The sequence below is a fragment of the Grammomys surdaster genome, unplaced genomic scaffold (assembly GCF_004785775.1).
Source record: "Grammomys surdaster isolate TR1022 unplaced genomic scaffold, NIH_TR_1.0 125183, whole genome shotgun sequence".
Classification (NCBI taxonomy): domain Eukaryota; kingdom Metazoa; phylum Chordata; class Mammalia; order Rodentia; family Muridae; genus Grammomys; species Grammomys surdaster.
In genome coordinates this window covers 1-20151 of record NW_021620075.1, presented here as the reverse complement: position 1 = coordinate 20151, position 20151 = coordinate 1, and the positions used below count along the sequence as shown (strand labels likewise).

Genomic DNA, 20151 nt, shown 5'->3' with positions numbered 1-20151 from the left:
ATTTAGATGTCCTATGCACCAAGCTAGAATGCTATGATTCTCATCAATAGTGGGGTACCCAGTCCTGCTCCCCTTCATTACTCTCTAGTCCATCTGTATGAAACAAAGTCTGACTACTGAGAAGCACTATGACTCTCCAGGTCATGAGGAGCTCAAACTTAATTCAGACCAGCCAGTTTTCTTAGCATATGCCTGTAATCACAACTCCATAGGCTCCATACCAAGACTGTGTCTCAAAACAATAAAAATTTTTTAAAAAGCACACTAACCTAGTACAGTTCTCAATATGAAAATCTAAAATAAGATTAAGCAATATGCAGGGCAACTTGGACCATTGTTCAAGGATGACGCATTTGCTAATCATGTGCAAGGGTCTTGGTTTTATCCCAGCACTGAGAAAATAACAAACTTTAATTTTTTGACATCTATAGAATTTTGATAATTCCCTTTACTCCCCACAAATTGTTTGCAAAAAAAACTCTTTTTCCTGGCATGTGGTGAGATTCTTGCCTTAAAAATATTTATTCTGTGTCAGGCATATCATTTAATTTTAAATACTTTCTCTGACTCATTTAATTTCTCTGTTCCCAATCTCTATACACTTCACTCTTCAAACTATCCAAATTCTCCTATCCTTAACCTGTAATCCTCCATCTAAATTTTAAAGATTCAGAGAAAGTGTGTGTGTCTCTGTGTGTGTGTGTGTGTGTGTGTGTGTGTGTGTGTGTAGATGCATATTTGTCTCATAAAGAGAATTGGAAACACATTAGTCTTCATGTGATCAGTTATTACCTTTTCTTTATCTTTCATGCGATTCTCTTTCATTCGTTCTACTGAAGTTTTAAAAAAGTTTATGACATCTCTTGGAAACAAAGAGACATTTAGTGCTTCAAATAATGGGGTAAGGAATGGAAAAAGTGCTAGAGGGAGAAAAAAGAGAAACCATGGTGAAAATACAAAAAAAAATCTATCTGGAGAAGTTATAAACATTCTGCCAAGCAGAACAGTAAGTCATCAGGATCCCCACCGAGACACATTCCCTCTTGCCCAGGTTCCAGACCACTTGCTGGAAAAGTGAATGTCAATGTATGGCCATCAACACAGAAGTGGTATAAATCATTCTTGCTACATAGTTTCAGGGTTAAATTCTTTACATCTCATTTTTTTTCATGTTGGACTAAGGGGGACTGGGGGTTGTGGCTTTCGTTGTTGGTTTGGCTTGGTTTGGTTTTTTGAAAAATCAGGATTTAGCCCAGTGCTATACATAATCAAGGTGCTTTTAGGAATGGAGAAATGGCTCAATGGGTAATGTGTTTGCCTTTCAAATATGAGAATCTGTGTTCATTTCCTACAATCTATGTTAAGGGCTAGTGTAGTGGCTCAGAATGGCACCATGAGAGGTAGAGAGAAGGAATTCTGTAAGCTTGATGGCCACTTAGGTCAGTCTACCTGGTGAAGTTCCAGGCCAGTGAGAGAGCCTCATGCAGACACCTGAGGTTTTCTTCTTAGGTTTACTTCTATATACTTATGTGCACCCATATATACAAATACCTACCCACAGATGAATATATACACAAAGAAATAATAACGATGGTGATGATGACAATAACTTTAACCAAACACACAAACACACACACAAATAGGTTTTTTGTAAGATGAAGGCAAAACAATACTCAAAGAGAGTTTATGACTGTTGAAAAAAAGTTAGTCTCATATGATAACCCTTTCTAGCATGTGCCACTAAAAGAAAAGAGAAAACACAATTCAGGCAGAGAAACTAGATACTAACAAACAAAGTGAAAACTAATGCAATAAAAAGCTTGAATAAATCAATGAAAATAAAGATGCTTCTGTGAAAATATCTTCAGAGTTACCAAAGTGTTAGCTGGAATTGTTCCAGAAAAACTGATGACTCAGATTACTAGCACATATAGTCAAGTGGGAGGGGAATAACGTTATGAAAAACTTAAGGGCATATAAAGGAATTCTATTAATAGATGGAGGGCTAGAACAATAGCTTCAACTATGTAACTTAGCTAGAATGTACAGATTCCTAGAAGTTCACAAGCCATAGAAGCTGACTCAAAAAAGAAATGCATACCATGCATAATAGACCTGTGGCATGAGATGTTGTATGTTGCACAGCAAATACACAAAGACTCCAGCATCTCTCACAATCTACGGTAAATGGAGAACTATGATAAAAGGAAATTATCTTATAAATGTGTTCCTGGGTCATATTGACCCTTTACTTCCTCCTACCTTGCCTTATGTACAGAATTAAAAGTATCCCTCGTTTAAAAAACATGCTGCCACAAGGAAAGCCTAAGACCAGAAGATTTCAATGCTGATTCTTACCAAATATGTAAAGTAAAGCATATACCTTTTCTTCCCAAACACTTCCAAAATATAGAAAGACATGAAAGTATCTTCAAAATTCTCCATAAGACAAGTAGTGCCGCTAATATTAAGACCAGACAGAAATCTCACATGGAAACTACAAATAAACAATACTTACAAATACACAGAAAGAAGATTTTTTCAACACAATATTAGTATACTGAACCAAGTGACTATAAAAGAGCTATATTAACTCTAACAAGGTAGAATTTAACTCAAGGACATCCTACTATACAACTGAGCATATCAATACATATTAAAAATTAGCAAAGCAGACAAACAAATAAAAACAATCCTTTAAAAAAACCAACATCCTTCTGTGACAAAACACAGTTCCTTCAACACTCTATATTAGGCATTACTATACAACTCACCACTTCTCAAGTATACATCCAAAACAACTCAAAAAATGTTCAGACACAAACGTGTATACAAGAGTTCATAGCAGCACTGTCCCCAACAACCAAAAAGTCAAAACATTCCAAATATCCACCAGTCACAAATAAATAGAAATTTTCATGTCCTTACAATGGGATGAGATTCTGCCATAGAAAAAATTAAGTACTAATACACATTTCAAGATGCATGAACTTTTAAATCATACTAATTTTGAAGCTAGACACAAAAGATGACAGATCATACAATTTTATTCATATAAAGTGTCAAAAATAGCCAAATATACAGTTATAAAGTAGACTTATTTGTTGCTTATGGATGATGAAGGTAAGGAATTGGTCATTAAAAGTAGAGTTTCTAGGATGACAAAGATGTTCCACAGCTGACAACAGTGATGTCTGGAAATACTTTAAATATACTCAAAAACCAAATACTTGCCTGTTTAAGTGGGCTACTGACAACACATGTGGGTTATCTTTTACTACACTGTTGCTTAAAAAGACAGAAAGAATGAAACTTTAGGTTACGTACTCACTGAGAGGAACAGTGGGTCAAAAAGATTAATTTTTAAGAGCTTCTTGATTTTTTCCACAAAAGGATCCTGTGGATTGTTGAGGGAATCAACGTTTACTCCAAATGAGGTGGCTGTGATCACATCCATGCTGTAGGCCCCAAAGATGCTGAAGAGAGATGGAAAGTAACAATTAAACATCTTCTTAGTCCAGCTAAGATATATAAAGTGTGAAGCAGGAGTAAATTCACATGTCCAGCTAAGACAGTCAGAATGTCATACAGAAATCCTGTCCTTGCTTCTGTAACACTCAGTTGTGAGATGTTTGTCAGGTGACAGTGTTGTGCCTATCTTTCTGATGTGGGATGACATGGATATTATCTATGACTGTTAGTTTTGATTATAAAAATGACATAATCTACAGCCACCAGGGAAGAGGAATTGTTTCTACAATTGGACAGGCCTATGAAGGGGTTGCTTTCATTGTGCTAATTGATGTGGAAAGACACAATCCTCCACTATGGGTGGGAGCATTCCCTGGGTTTGGTTCTGCACTGTGTAAGTGTGAGAAATATAAGCTAAATACTAAGCATGTATGTACCCATTTTATTTTGTTCTTCACTGTGGATGTCAATTCTCTCCCACTCTCAGAGATCTAACTCAAGTGTCAGGTACCCTAACCCACAAAACTATCTTGACAGCCCAAAGAAATATTTTCTATTTCACTGATAGTCTCAAAAAGTCCATAACGGAATATAAGTGGTTTGATGTTTTAACTTTCCTGTTATATACACAGCATCCTAATATGTGCTGAGTGCTTTCTCCACTCTTTTCTACTGAAGCCACACTAACAACTGTGTTTAGATAATATTCCTTTTTTTCTAAACTATCTTTTTTCTAGAATTTCAACAATTATAATGGAATAGACAAGTTAATAATAAATCCTGAATACAGAGGTGAGACTCATTCTCTACTGGGCACCCTACTTTCTCATAGGAGACACTCCTTTCCAGAGTGTCCCATTACAGTCGTAATGCTGCTACAGGGATGTCTCCAGTTTCCTTTGATCTCAACTCCAGTCATAGTCTGAGCTGCTGTAATTGGTGGTAACATGACACAACCCATTTTTAACTAGTCCTGAAGTAACTTCAATTAATGACTTAACAATGGGAACTTCAACTTCCCAGTAGGTAGTAATGGAGTCTCCTAGCACTACTGTTAGGATTTGAATGTACATATGCCACCAGAGGATTGTATGCTTGAACACTTAGTCCCAAGCTGTACCACTGTCTGGGGAAAGTGTGGCAACTTTTAGAGGTAGAGACTCATTGGAAGCAAGTCACTTTGGTCAGGTCTTGATATAGCCTTCCTTCTGATTATAGATGCAGTGTGATCAGGTAGCCTCCTGGTCCTGCCACCAAATCTTCCTGCCATGATGGACTGTATCTCCCTGGAACCATAGCCAAAATGAAACATTTCTTCCTTCAGTTGCTTTTGTTAGAGTAGTTTGTCACAGCAACAGGAAAGTAACTAACACAACAACCCAACACCCAATGACTGTGCTAGTACTTACTCTTTCATGATGGTGGGCTTGCCTTCCTCTAATCCCTGCTTCATGTTTCTCACCAACACATCTGTATACTGGTTAATGATGGGGAACATCTGCACACAAAACAAAATCCATGCTTAGTGAGTGAGGGACTCAATTCTCAGTGGACACAGCTTTCCCAAGGAAAAAGCGACAAGTCAAATTAACACACAAGGCCATTGTTAGAAAGTTTCAACTCAGAGGACACTGCTTGTAAAGGGGCTATGATCATCCACCTTACCTGTCCCAAAATCTGTTGTTCATATTTCTAACAAAAAGCTTATTACTTCATTACCTCCTTGAGCTTCCCACTGGTGAAGGTTGGAGACAGCAGGGCTCGTATTCTCTTCCATTCTTCATTCTCAGAGATAGAGATGGCTTTTTTCAAAATCCCCACTGGACCAAAGTTCTAGAATCCGAAGCAAAAAAAGATGTTGCCATATAAAGGTTTGGAAAACTCCACAGTTGTACAAAAAAAAAGTTGAAAAGCATGACTTACTTACAAATGATTTAGAATTATAATGTCATTAAATGGTCCAGAAATTGTATGTTTCAAAACACTCACTACCTAGGAGGCTGGAGATAGAGGAGGTGGTTCACTTGTGGAGGTTTGATAAAAGTTGGCTTGAGTTAATCAATGTATAGATATGGGTGCATTTCAATATAATGCCTAACTCCTCTAATATGTACAGTTAACAGATTGAATGAAAAATTTTTAGTGTATGTGTTACACAGAAAGTCACAAAAACTTAGGAGCAGCAGTTAAAATTGTTCAAAGCCCTTAGTCATCAGGGAGGGACGTGTAAATCAAAATGACCCTGAAATTCCACTTTACACCAATCAGAATGGCTAAAATAAAATTAAAAAAAACTCAAGGGACAGCATATGCTGTTGAGGATGTGGAGAAAGAGAAACATTCCTTAATTGCCAGTGGAATTGCAAACTGGTACAAACATTCTGGAAATCAATCTGGCAGTTCCTCAGAAAGCTGGAAATAGACCTACGTGAAGATCCAGCTATACCACTCATAGGCATATACCTAAAAGATTCCCCACCATACCAGAGGGACACATGCTCCACGATGTTCATAGCAACCTTATTTGTGATAGCCAAAAGCTGGAAACAACACAGATGTCCCTTAATGGAAGAATAGATACAGAAAAATGTGCTTCATTTACACAATGGAATACTATTGAGCTATTTAAAATGAGGATATCATGAATTTTGAAGGCAAATGGATGGAACTAGAAAATATCATCCTGGGTTAGGTAACCCAGACCCCAAAGGACATACATGGTATGTACTCACTAATAAGTGAATATTAGCCAAAAAGTACAGAATATCTAAGATACAACTACAAATGTTAAGAATTTAACAAGAACAAAGGCCAAGTGAGGATACTTCAATCCCACTTAGTAGGGAAAAGAAAATAATCATGTGAGGCTGAGGGAGGGAGGCATCTGGGTGTGAGAGGTAGGGAGACCCTCTAGAGAGTACCAGAGACCTGTGAGGTGAGAGATTCTCAGGACTCAAAGAGAGGGACCTTAGATGAAACACCTGACAGTGGGGAGAGGGAACTTGAAGGGTCTACTTCCAGTAGACAGATAGAGCCTCAGTAGGAGGGATGGTGTTACCAATCCACAGTCAAAAACTCTGACCCAGAATTGTTCCTGTCTTTTAAAAGAATTGCAGGGCCAAAAAATGAGAAGAGACTGAGGGAAAGGCAGTCCAGTTACCCACCCAAGTGGGGATCCACCTCATGGAAGACACCAAGCCCTAACACTATTACTGATGCTATGATATGCTTACAGACAGGAGCCTAGCAGGGCTATCCTCTGAGAGGCCTAACCAACAGTTGACTGAGACAGAAGCAGATACACTCAACCATTGAACTAAAGTCTGGGACCCCTGTGGTTGAATTAGGGGAAGGATGGAAGAAGCTGAGGAGGATGGTCACCTCATAGGAAGACCAACAGTCTCAACAAATCTGGACCCTGGGAGCTTCCAGAGACTAAGCCACCAACCAGGCAGCATACACAAGCTGTTCTGAGGCCCCGGACACATATATAGCAGAGGACTGCCTGGTCTGGCCTTGGTGAAAGAAGATGTGCCTAACCCTCAAGAGGTTTGAGGCTTCACAGAGTGGGGAGGCCTGTTGGGGGGAGCATCTTCTTAGGGACAGGGGGAGGAGGAATGGGATGAGGAACTGTGGGAGGGGGACCAGGAAGGGAACAATGGGTAGACTGTAAATAAATTTATAAAATCTTTAATAAAAAAAACTGTGCCCAATTGTGGAAGGTTAAAGTTTATATGCTTTTAAAGTAAAGTTCTACATTGTACTGGAGCCCACAGCAAGCACAGTAAGCTAAGAAAAAATAAAATAAAAATATGTAGATCAGAAAGATAGTATCAAGTTAGATAATTCATAAAGTACATGAGCAAGCAAACATCTGGAGCTTACAAATGAGTCAATTCACAAAAATTCAGGCACACTAGTAAAGTATGTGAAAAATATGAAAAACCACATTAAATGCACAAAGCCTTTCACAATCATTCCAAAGAAAACAAAATACTTTAGGGATGAATTTAACAAAATCAATTAAAATGCTCATAAAATAAATCAATGAAAATTTGAAGGAATGAAGAAACATAAAACATTCACAGATCACAACACTCTGCTGGGGAGATGGCTCAGAAAGTAAGATTCAAGCATGAGAACCTGAGTTTGAATCTGCAGCAGTCACATTTTAGAACATGTTAGCCATGGCCATAGGAGCCTATAACCCATTGTTAGGAAACAGAGACAAGCAGATACCAATGCTCACTGGCCCTACAGACTAGCCAAGACAGCAGAGGAATAGAGTAGGACCTCTAACATCCTCCTCTGGCCTCCATGGGTCATTTAGGCACAAGCATATACAGACACATATATACAAGTCTCTCAAACACAAGACTCCAAACACTAAAACTATGTGTGATGCAGAGGGGGGAGAGGGAGAGGAAGAGGGAGATGGGGACAGAGACGGAGAGACAGAGAGATGGAGAGACAGAGAGAGTGAGAGAATGAAGTTTGGTTCAACCATAAAGAAGAATAAAATTATATCATTATACCATTTTCGGAAAAGCAGATGAAGCTGGAAATCATCATGTTAAACGAAGACAAATTCAGACACATGAGTATCACCTATCAATACTGATAATAGATTTTTAACTGTAGACACATAACAAGACATTATAGGAACTGAAGAGAAGGCTCCACAAATAAGACTTTTCGTTCTTGCAGAGGAATGAAGTTTGGGTCTCAGTTCATAAATACCAGTAACTACAGCTCCAAGGGATCCTGTACCCTCTTCTGGCCTCTGTGAACACTCACACACATATGTACAAGTACACACACACACACAAACGAATATAAAATAACTTTAAACATTTTAAAATGTCACAAGAAAGCCCAATCCACTGTACAATAAATATACTCCAATGATATAGAAATTAAACATAAAATATTTTCCAATTAAGAAGTCGAGGACTTCCGATCTGGGCCCCGAGCATAGAGCTGATCTCAGGTGGCAGCTCTGCACCCAACCTCACAAAACCCAGAGGAAGAGGGCTTCTCAGGAGCTTTAACTCGGGCAGTATCTCAGGTAAGGAGACAGCAACACCCACCCCAAACAGGGGTTAACTGGGACCCATTGGCACCCAGGAATTCACTCCTGGCCCGGAGCACTGGTTCCTTCTGGGCTCGAGCGCTCAGCAGATCCCAGGAGTCAGCACTGCACCTAATCTCATAGAACCCAGAGGAAGCAGGGCTCCCAGGAGCTCTAACCCAAGCAGTAGAGCAGTTTCTTTGGCAAGGAGGCAACAACACTTGCCCTAAAGAGGGAGTAACCCAGACCCACTGGGACCCAGGAATTCTCTCCTGGCCCCGAGCACGGGTTCCTTCCAGTCTGGGCCGGAGCGCCCAGCAGATCCCGTTGGAGACAGCTCTGTACCCAATCTCACAGAACTCAGAGGAAGCGGGGCTCCCAGGAACTCTAATCTGAGCAGTACCCTAAGCAAGGAGGTGCCAACACTTGCCCCAAACAGGGAGTAACCGGGACCCACTGGAACCCAGAAATTCACTCTGGCCCAGAGCATGGGATCCTTCCAGTCTCCACCTGAGCACTGAGCAGATCTTGGGCCTCAGCTCTAACCCCAGAAGCAAAACACATCCCAAACAGTTCTGACACAATCTAGATAATAGGAAAGACAGGTTCCAGTCAGAGACAGCGCAGATAGCACAAAAGAGATCCAGATGGCGAAAGGCAAGTGCAAGAACATAAGCATCAGCAACCCAAGGTACTTGCCATCATCAGAACCTAGTTGCCCCACGTTAGAAAGTCCTGAACTCCCCACATCACCAGGAAAGCAAGAACTAGATCTAAAATCAATTCTAACGATGATGATAGAGGACTTTAAGAAGGACATGAAGAACATTCTCAAAGAATTTGAGGAGAACACAAGTAAAGAGGAAACGCAAAAATCCTTTAAAGAATTACAAGAAAACACAAACAAACAGGTGAAGGAATTGAATAAAATCATCCAGGACATAAAAAATGGAAGTAGAAACAATAAAGAAATCACAAAAGGAGATTACCCTGGAGATAGAAAACCTAGAAAAGAAATCAGGAGTCATAGACATAAGCATCACCAACAGAATACAAGAGATAGAAGAAAGAATCTCAGGTGCAAAAGATACCATAGAAAATATTGACACAACTGTCAAAGAAAACACAAAGTGCAAAAAGTTCTTAACACAAAGCATCCAGGAAATCCAGGACACAATAAGAAGACCAAACCTAATGATAATAGGTATAGAAGAGAGTGAAGATTCCCAAATTAAAGGGCCAATAAATATCTTCAACAAAATTATAGAAGAAAACTTCCCTAACCTAAGGAATGAGATGCACATAATCATACAAGAAGCCTACAGAACGCCAAATGGACTAGATCAGAAAAGAAATACCTCCCGTTACATAATAATCAAAATACAAAATGCACAAAACAAAGAAAGAATTTTAAAAGCAGTAAGGGAAAAAGGCCAAGTAACATATAAAGGCAAACCTATCAGAATTATACCTGACTTCTCACCAGATACTATAAAAGCCAGAAGATCCTGGGCAGATGTCATACAGACTCTAAGAGAACATAAATGCCAGCCTAGGGTACTATACCCAGCAAAACTCTCAATTGCCATAGATGGAGAAACCAAGATATTCCATGACAAAACCAAATTTACACAGTATCTTTCCACAAACCCAGCACTACAAAGGATAATAGCAGGAAAGCTCCAATACAAGGAGGGCAATTATACCCTTGAAAGAGCAAGAAAATGATCCCCTTCCAACAAACCCAAAAGAAGATAACCACACAAACAATGCCTCCACTATTAGCAAAAATGACAGGAAGCAACAATACCTTCTCCTTAATATCCCTTAACATCAGTGGACCCAATTCCCCAATAGAAAGGCATAGGCTAACAGACTGGATACACAAACAGGACCCAGCATTTTGCTGCATACAGGAAACCCACCTCAGCAACAAAGACAGACACTACCTTAGAGTAAAAGGTTGGAAAATTATTTTTGAAGCAAATGGCCCTAAGAAACAAGCTGGAGTAGCCATTCTAATATTGAATAAAATTGACTTTCAACTTAAAACTATCAAAAAGGATAAGGAAGGACATTTCATACTTGTCAAAGAAAAAGTCAAACAACCTGAACTCTCAATTCTGAATATCTTTGCACCAAATGCAAGAGCCTTAAAAGAAACCTTACTAAAGCTCAAAGCACACACTGCACCTCACACAATAATAGTGGGAGACTTCAACACCCCACTCTCAGCAATGGATAGATCATGGAAACAGAAACTAAACAGAGATACAGTCAACCTAACAGAACTTATGAACTAAATGGGCTTAACAGATATCTATAGAACATTTCACCCTAAAGTAAAAGAATACACCTTTTTCTCAGCACCTGATGGTACCTTCTCCAAAATAGACCATATAATTGGGCACAAAACAGGCCTCAACAGATACAAAAAAATTGAAATGATCCCATGCATCCTATCAGATCACCATGGTCTAAGGCTGGTCTTCAAAATGACAAAGACAATGGAAAGCCTACATTCACATGGAAACTGAACAACACCCTACTCATTGATAATCTGGTCATGGAAGAAGTAAAGAAAGAAATTAAAGATTTTTTAGAATTTAATGAAAATGATAACACATCATACCAAAATCTATGGGATACAATGAAAGCAGTGCTAAGAGAAAATCCATAGCTCTAAGTGAGTACAAAAAAAAAAAAAAACTGGAGAGAGCATACACTAGCAGCTTGACAACGCACCTGAAAGCTCGAGAACAAAAAGAAGCTAATACACCCAAGAGGAGTAGATGGCAGGAAATAATCAAACTCAGGGCTGAAATCAACCAAATAGAAACAGAAAGAACAATACAAAATATCAATAAAACCAGGAGCTTGTTCTTTGAGAAAATCAACAAGATAGATAAACCCTTAGCCAGACTAATCAGAGGGCAAAGAGACAATATCCAAATTAATAAAATCAGAACTGAAAAGGGTGACATAACAACAGAAACCGAGGAAATTAAAAAAAATCATCAGATCCTACTGCAAAAGCCTATGTTCAACAAAATTGGAAAATCTGGATGAAATGGACAATTTTCTAGACAACTAACAATTACCAATGTTAAATCAGGAGCAGGTCTGAACCATCTGAACAGTCCTATAATCCCAAAAGAAATAGAAGCAGTCATTAAAATTCTCCCCACCAAAAAAAAAAGTCCGGAACCAGACAGTTTTAGTGCAGAATTCTATCAGACCTTCAAGTAAGACCTAATACCAATTCTCTTCAAACTATTCCACAAAATACAAACGGAAGGAACACTACCCAATTCATTCTATGAAGCCACAATTACGCTCATACCTAAACCACACAAAGACCCAACAAAGAAAGAGAACTTCAGACCAATCTCCTTTATGAACATTGATGCAAAAATACTCAATAAAATTCTAGCGAAACGAATCCAAGAACACATCAAAACAATTATGCATCATGATCAAGTAGGCTTTACCCCAGGAATGCAGGGTTGGTTCAATATACAAAAATCCATCAATGTAATCCACTATATAAACAAACTCAAAGAAAAAAGCCACATGGCCATATTACTAGATGCTAAGAAAGCATTTGACAAAATTCAACACCCCTTCATGATAAAAATCTTGGAAAGATCAGGAATTCAAGGTCCATACCTAAACATAGTAAAAGCTATATACAGCAAACCAGTAACCAACATCAACCTAAATGGAGAGAAACTTGAAACAATCCCACTAAAATCAGGGATTAGGCAAGGCTGACCACTCTCCCCCTACCTATTCAATACAGTACTAGAAGTCCTAGCCAGAGCAATTAGGAAACACAAGGAGGTCAAAGGGATACAAATTGAAAAGGAAGAAGTCAAAATTTCACAATTTGCAGATGATATGATAGTATACTTAAGTGACCCCAAAACTTCCACCAGAGAACTCCTAAACCTGATAAACAACTTTAGCAAAGTGGCTGGATATAAAATTAACTCAAGAAAATCAGTAGCCTTCCTCTACTCAAAAGATAAACTGGCTGAGAAAGAAATTATGGAAATGACACCCTTCACAATAGTCACAGATAATATAAAATACCTTGGTGTGAATCTAACCAAGTAAGTAAAAGACCTGTATGACAAGAACTTCAAGCCCCTGAAGAAAGAAATCGAAGCAGATCTCAGAAGATGGAAAGATCTCCAATGCTCATGGATTGGAAGGATTGATATAGTAAAAATGGCTATCTTGCCAAAAGTAATCTACAGATTCAATGCAATCTCCTTCAAAATTTCCACTCAACTCTTCACAGAGATAGAAAGAGGAATCTTAAAATTCATTTGGAATAACAAAAAACTCAGGATAGCAAAAACTACTCTCACCAATAAAAGAACTTCTCAGGGAATCACCATTCCTGACTTCAAGCTGTACTACAAAGCAATAGTGATAAAAACTGCATGGTATTGGAACAGAGACAGACAAGAGGATCAATGGAATACAATAGAAGACCCAGAAATGAACCCCCATACCTATGGTCACTTGATCTTTGACAAAGGAGCTAAAACCATCCAGTGGAAAAAAGACAGCATTTTCAACAAATGGTGCTGGTCCAACTGGAGGTCAGCATGTAGAAGAATGCAAATTGATCCAAACTTATCTCCTTGTACAAAGCTCAACTCCAAGTGGATCAAGGACCTTCATATAAAACCAGCTACACTGAAACTAGTAAAAGAGAAATTGGGGGAAGTCTTGAACACATAGGCACAGGAGAAAAGTTCCTGAACAAAACACCAATGACTTGTGCTCTAAGACCAAGAATTGACAAATGGGACCTCATAAAACAGCAAAGCTTCTGTAAAACAAAGGACACAGTCAATAGGACAAAGCGGCAACCAACAGATTGGGAAAGATCTTCACCAACCCTACATCTGATAAAGGGCTAATATCGAAGGTATACAAAGAACTGAAGAAATTAGACTCTAGACAATCAAAGAACCTTATTTTAAAAATGGAGCACAGAGCTGAACAAAGAATTCTCAACTGAGGAAGCTCGAATGGTTCAGAAGCACCTAAAGAAGTGTTCAGCATCCCTAGTCATCAGGGAAATGCAAATGAAAACAACACTAAGATTCCATCTCACACCAGTCAGAATGGTTAAGATCAAAAACACAGGTGACAGCAGATATTGGCGAAGATGTGGAGAAAGAGGAACACTCCTCCACTGTTGGTGGGATTGTAAGCTGGTACAACCACTATGGAAAGCAGTCTGGCGGTACCTCAGAAAATTGAACACAGTGTTACCTGAGGACCCACCTATACCACTCTTGGGCATATACCCAAAAGATGTTTCAACATACAACAGGGACACATGCAGCCTTATTTATAATAGCCAGAAGTTGGAAAGAACCCAGATGTCCTTCAACAGAAGAATGGATGCAGAAAATATGGTACATTTATACAATGGAGTACTACTCAGCTATTAAAAACAATGAGTTCATGAAATTCTTAGGCAAATGGATGGAGCTGGAAAATATCATCTTGAGTGAGGTGACCCAATCTCAAAAGAACATACCTGGTATGCACTCACTGATAAGTGGATATTATCCTAAAAGCTCACTATACCTAAGACACGATGCATAGGCCACATGAAACTCAGGAAGAAGAAGGAAGACCAAAGTATGGGTGCTTTGGTCCTTTTTTAGAAGAGTATCAAAAGATTCAGCCAGAGCTCCCAAAGTCTAAACCTCCAGCCTAAGAGCACAAAGGGAAAGACTCATGTCTGCACCTGTATAGGTAATTGAGGGTGGCCATGTCAGACATCAGTGGAAGTGAAGGGCCATGGTTCCCAAAAGTTTGGATTCTCTAGTGTTGGGGAATTTGAGACCAGGGAAATGGGACTGGGTGGATGTTTGGAGTACACCCTCATAAAAAATAGGAGGAGGGGGGTATGAGATAAGGGGTTATGGGGGAGAATGGAAGAAGAGATAACATTGAAAGGTAAATACATAAAATATCCAATTTTTAAAAAAAAAACAGATAAAGGGTCTGAAAAAAAAGAGTTTAATTATTTCAAATTATTTTCAAAAGTTTCTAGGAGATGCTAATTGGCTAAGATCTTATTTTAAGTTCTCCACAAAAGAATTTAAGTCTCTGTTTAATATTCTCAAGAGAGATGTAAATCCTAATTTCCCTCAACAACTAATTGACAAAAGAGAAGTAATCTCACAAAAAGTAGAAGAAGCTATTATTAATCGATAAATTATATAGTCTGATTACTTGACAGCTGTTGCTATAACAGTCCTTTGATAAAAGAGATTATTAATACAGATTTATATTTCTTTAAATAATGTCTTCATGACTTTCTGAGTGTGGAAGGAGTGGCTGTTGGCACTTCTGCCCTGATTTTATAAGAACTCTGAAAAATTGGCTTTAAAAACAAAAGAGGAGGAACAGTAGCCCCCAGAAGGAGTTCCCCTGAAATACTCTCCATCATGCCTTGTTCACTTTTAACTCTCTAAAACTGAAAGCTCATGGCAAATCTGCTGCAGACTGCCTCTGGCATCACTGAGACCAATAAAAACTATGCCACAGCTATGGGGAAGGACCCTCTTACCCTTAAAGGGAATGGCCCAGACCCAGTTCCCTTATGGGGCCGAGGATCGATATGCCTGTTTGATACCACAGAAGGCACAGCTAACAGGCTACCAAAAAGATTAATGAAATAAATAGATACCCCCCCAAAGCCAGGCCCAACCATAAATAAAATGAATAATAATTGACATCCAGGGAAGGGAAATCTCCCTGAGAATTCCCTTCTTTTTCCTTTCCAGGTAAAAATGAATCACCCATTATATCTGCTGTTAGAAGTTCTAATCCAGGTGCTGACCTCCAAACTTATACTACTCAGATCTTCGACAGGCCATTGACAAGAACATCAAACAGCTAGAGATTGACATCACTAATCTGAAGAAATCCCTCGTTTTGCTGTCTAAAGAGACCTCCAAAAATCTCAAAGATCCTAATTGGACTTGATTTACTCTATTATAATAGAAAAGGCTGTGTACAGCTCTTGACTGTGTACAGCCCTTAAAGAAGAATGTTTACATTCTTTACATAAACAAGACAGGGATGGTTAAAGAGAGCATGAAAAAGGTCAGAGAAAGCCCTGAGAAAAGTCAGAGAGAGAAAGAGAAAGATGAGTGCTGGTACAAGAATTGGTTTTCAGCCTCTCCAAGGTTGTCAACACTACTTCATTCCATCTTGAGACCATTAATTGGGTTACTTTTGCTTATTTCATCTGGTCCCTGGGCCTCAAATAGACTGACTAACTCTGTGAAACAACAGATAAATAATTGGGTAGCAAAACATATTCAGACACATTATCATAAATTAGCTATGGAGGACCACGAGACTCAAGATGAAGTTGTTACTCTATCCAGGGTGTTCCCAAAACACATCTCTACCCAACCTAAAAGTGGGGACTTCTCTCCCTAGACCAAGCAGAGAGGGGCCACCCAGAACCCCTTCTGACTGGCGGTCTGAATTCTTACTTAGGCTGAGAGGCTAAGTATTGCAAGGGAATATAAATAAAACTTAAAAATATCTCTCTGGGTTCCCTGAAGGACAAGCCTGACTGCATAGGGGTTGATGTCAAAAGTATCCCCTCTCCAGGAAAAAGACATCAGGATGGGTATGGCCCTCATGCCTCACTGGACAACGACAGGGGGACTGGAGCCATTACAAGGTCCCCTTCAATTACTGGAGGTCAGTCCTCTATCCCCACCTTCGCAAGATTAGAACCACCACAGCCCTTCTATACTTAGAAAAGGGAGGAGATGTCAGGGGCACTCCTGCTTATACACTGAAGGCCTAAAATCAGCCATAGGCCTAAAATCAGCAATAGGCCTGTCATACATGTATTCTAACACAAAATCTTGGGTCTCTATGGAAAAACATTGAAACAGATGGCTGTAAGCTATTGTAAACAGGGAGCTTTTGTGGAAATTTACCAGCCTGAGTAGTCATAGACCTTGTAAATAGGTAGCCTTGGCAGATAATGCCAACTTAGATAAGGACAAATGAATCATAGGCAAAGTCATAGCCACCTGTCCCCTCAAATTTCACCCAGCCGATACCCTGTCCTGAAAGAAATCTGTATTCCCCCCTGAACACCCATGCTCCAGTGTCATCCCCTTCCCCACGTCCTGCCTTTTTGTGTTTATAACCTCTGTGTGAATGAGTAAAAACTATAATTTGAAAATAAATAAATAAATAAATATAAAAAAAAGAAGAAAAGTCAACCTACATGTGGCAACTCAGATAGACATGGTAAAGGAACAATTCTGTGGTTTACATAGCTGCACAAATAAATACTCTCGGAGTTAAACACCTGTGTACACACACACTACCAAACACAGGCATGTAAAATTGATAGTGAATAAAATGTATGAGTCATACAAATTTCCTGCCATAAAAATATACTAAATTTACCATTATGCAAAACATCACCGTTGAGTCAAAGAATATGAAGAACACGTGGATGCTTGTTGTAGATTTGGGCCAATGCCCTATGAAATTATAATTATTCAAAGGTAAAAGAAAAACTACCAAATAAATGGGGCTCTAAAAAGATGGCTCAGTAAGAAAGAATACTTGCTGTATAAACATCAGAAACTGAGTTCTAATATAAAACACATAATTTAAAAGCTGGACATGGCTCTGAGCACCTGTAATCCCAGCTCTTTGAGGAGTAGAAACAGGAAAAGTGGCAGTACTTGCTGACTAACAACTTAGCTCCAGGTTCCATCCAAGACCCTGTCTCAAGGGAATATGGAGAATGATAGAGCAGGACTATGAATGTTAGGTTCAATATTCTCCCCTGGCCTATATGTGTGTAGGTATGTGTATCTGCACATGTGCATATACCACATGAACATAAGCACATGTCAAAAAGACCCTAATAAGTAAACAAAGGTGAAGGTATTTTACATAGATGCCTACCCGCCGGTTTGTGAAGGTAGAGTAACATTCCTTCACAAGCACTGTTTTGATTATGTCTGGATCCGCGACAGCCAGCAAAGGCTGTTGACCTTCATACAACCTGCATTGGCAAAACAGAGAAGATTAAACCCAACCAGATGGATTGTATAGCTGGAAGCATGCCCAGGAACACAGAATCTGATCCGGACCTGACATGATCCATATTTTAGTTATACAACAACATGCTTAATTACACAGCAACATGAACACGTAGTTCAAGTCAGGGATTCTGACTCCAGATCACTGCCATCTTGTGAAATGAAGTGTAATATACGTCATGCAGGGAAGAGGCAAACACAAAAAAGTTCTACAATGAGATGAAAATTAGAATTAAATTGGAACATTTGTCCAATTGTCCCAGTTGGTGCATACATGAATATTGCCTGTATACAATGCTTTTCATACTTTTGTGTGATCAAAATATTACATTACCAAAAAGAACATTGAGTCAATAGAAAACTGAAGGTGAGAAATTTAAGTGCAAATGGATGAGCTGAAGGCTATCCAGTGCTGTGTGCTCTGAGCAGGATTACAAGGTCTTGTGGGCTGTGTTTACTCAGCAAATCCTGTGGCCACCCCTTAGTTGTCTAAAGATGTGTGAGAGAAGTTAAAGAGGAATGAAGAGGCCACACTTCCCCCATGTGCATAACACAGAGCACAATACTGGCACATCTTACAATGTTCTCAACCAACTTCTAGTGGGCCTGAAATGGAATAATTCATTAGAATTGTGTTGATTAAGTATGAGTAACAGTTTCTCCAGAAGGAAAAAAGCAAAGAAGAAAGTAGCACAGCTTAAATGTTTCCTGTTAATAATTACTATTATTAAAAATAGATAATAAACATTTTTACAGCAGTTAGCCAAGTTCCAAGATCAAAAACTCCTTTAGTCTACAGGAAACATGGTCCTGTGACTATGTCCCACACTTACTGTAAAGACTTAGTATTATGAGGGGGCTGAGGAGATGACTCCGTGGTTAAGATCATGGTTGTGCTTCCAGAGGTCCTGGGTTTGATTCCTAGAGCCCACATGGAGGTTCACAACTATCTGTCACTCCAGTTCCAATGGATCTGATACTTGGCCTCTAAGGCAATGCATGCATGCATGCACCTAGTATACAGACATGTATGCAGGTAAGACACTCATACACATAAAATGAAAATAAATAAAATTTTAAAGTCAGTATCATGAGCTGGATATGGTGGTGTATGCATCTCATTATGCCTACCACCTAACATATTATAAGTCCAGCCTTCAAGAAGTAGAGGCGTAATGATCAGGAGTTCAAAGCCAGCTCCAACTATACAGAGAGATTATCCCCACCCACCCCCAGGACATACTTAAACAGCTAATAACAAGCAAGACTGTCTTGGGTTACATAAGACTCTGACTCCAGGACAAATAAGACAGAAAGAGTCAGCAGAGAACATACTCATGCATATTTCTACTGAGCACATTATGAGACTTTTGAATGAAAGAAAAAATACATATATTTTTAGATGGATTTTTAAAACATACCTGTTTTCAATATTTTGTGATAACTCACATTCTTTCTTTAAAGCACATATTAGAGTCAATTTTTAAATAAATTTGGCTCTAAAGTCCAAATAAATAAATATGAGATACAGAGAGACATATAATTAAAGGTCTCAGGTGATTTGTTATATGTTATTAGAGGGGTTTACAGGAGAGAACATTGGAAGAGTGGAATATCTAGACACTGGACTAAAATGCAAGTGAATCATTCCAAAACCATCAAGTCCAGGAGAAAATAAAAACATGCAACTTTTTAACCAAATTCCACCTGTTAATCATGACACTGGAAGACATCTGTGGTCTTTGGTAGGAAAAGCCTCCAAAGATCTTTATAATACATAGCTTCCACTCAAGACCCTCTGGCTTTTGTAAATGTTTCAAATCTACCCCAGTGGAAGTTGCTATAATACTTACCCCCACATTTTCCCATACTTTTTATGACATTGTATGTCACATTCCCAGAAGCCCTGGAAAGGTAAAGAAAATGAAAATCCATGACTATTTTAAGCATAATGTTCTTATCTCTAATTGGGGCACAAATGGTTTGACTCTTAGAAAATCAGGCTTACTGTCCCTAAATGGCAGTGAGAGAGAGACATTCTAATTCATAAGTTTTTGAGTAGAATGGAGGTTAAGTTCTAGAGATATTTGAAATGGAGTTATTCAAGTTTCCTGAATTTTCTGTCAACATTCCACATGCACAAAAACCTCACCCTTGGTTGTGAATAATTGCCAACTGCATTGCACATGCTCAGCCATTCACTCTTCACTATGAATAATAGCTAACACCCTGCCTCTCTCTAAAGCTTTTGCTTCTCTACACATCATCCTTAAAACCCTCAAACTCTCTGAATTGTTCCTGCCATAAGCACAGGGGGTTAAACAGAAGCCAAGGGAAATCCAATAAGGTCCATTTATCTCCTTATTCAACCTCTTTTCCATTTATCTCATGACCTCTCCCTAGAGGACTAATAGCTTGAGGACACTGAAGAAACCACTGGCCTCTTTTCATTTAGAGCATTTAGTCTCAGGTAAGTTG

General features: G+C 38.9%; 1 protein-coding gene across 1 annotated transcript; it reads right to left on the bottom strand.

Moving 5' to 3' along the window:
- Nucleotides 1-792: 792 nt before the first annotated feature.
- On the bottom strand, nt 793-19579 carry LOC114637161 (cytochrome P450 3A13-like; the record flags this gene model as incomplete). Its single annotated transcript, XM_028785347.1, has 6 exons — nt 793-920; nt 3328-3476; nt 4881-4969; nt 5191-5304; nt 17537-17636; nt 19527-19579. Coding segments are annotated over 6 exons (633 nt in total), but the record flags the coding sequence as incomplete, so codon positions are not given.
- Nucleotides 19580-20151: the final 572 nt, after the last annotated feature.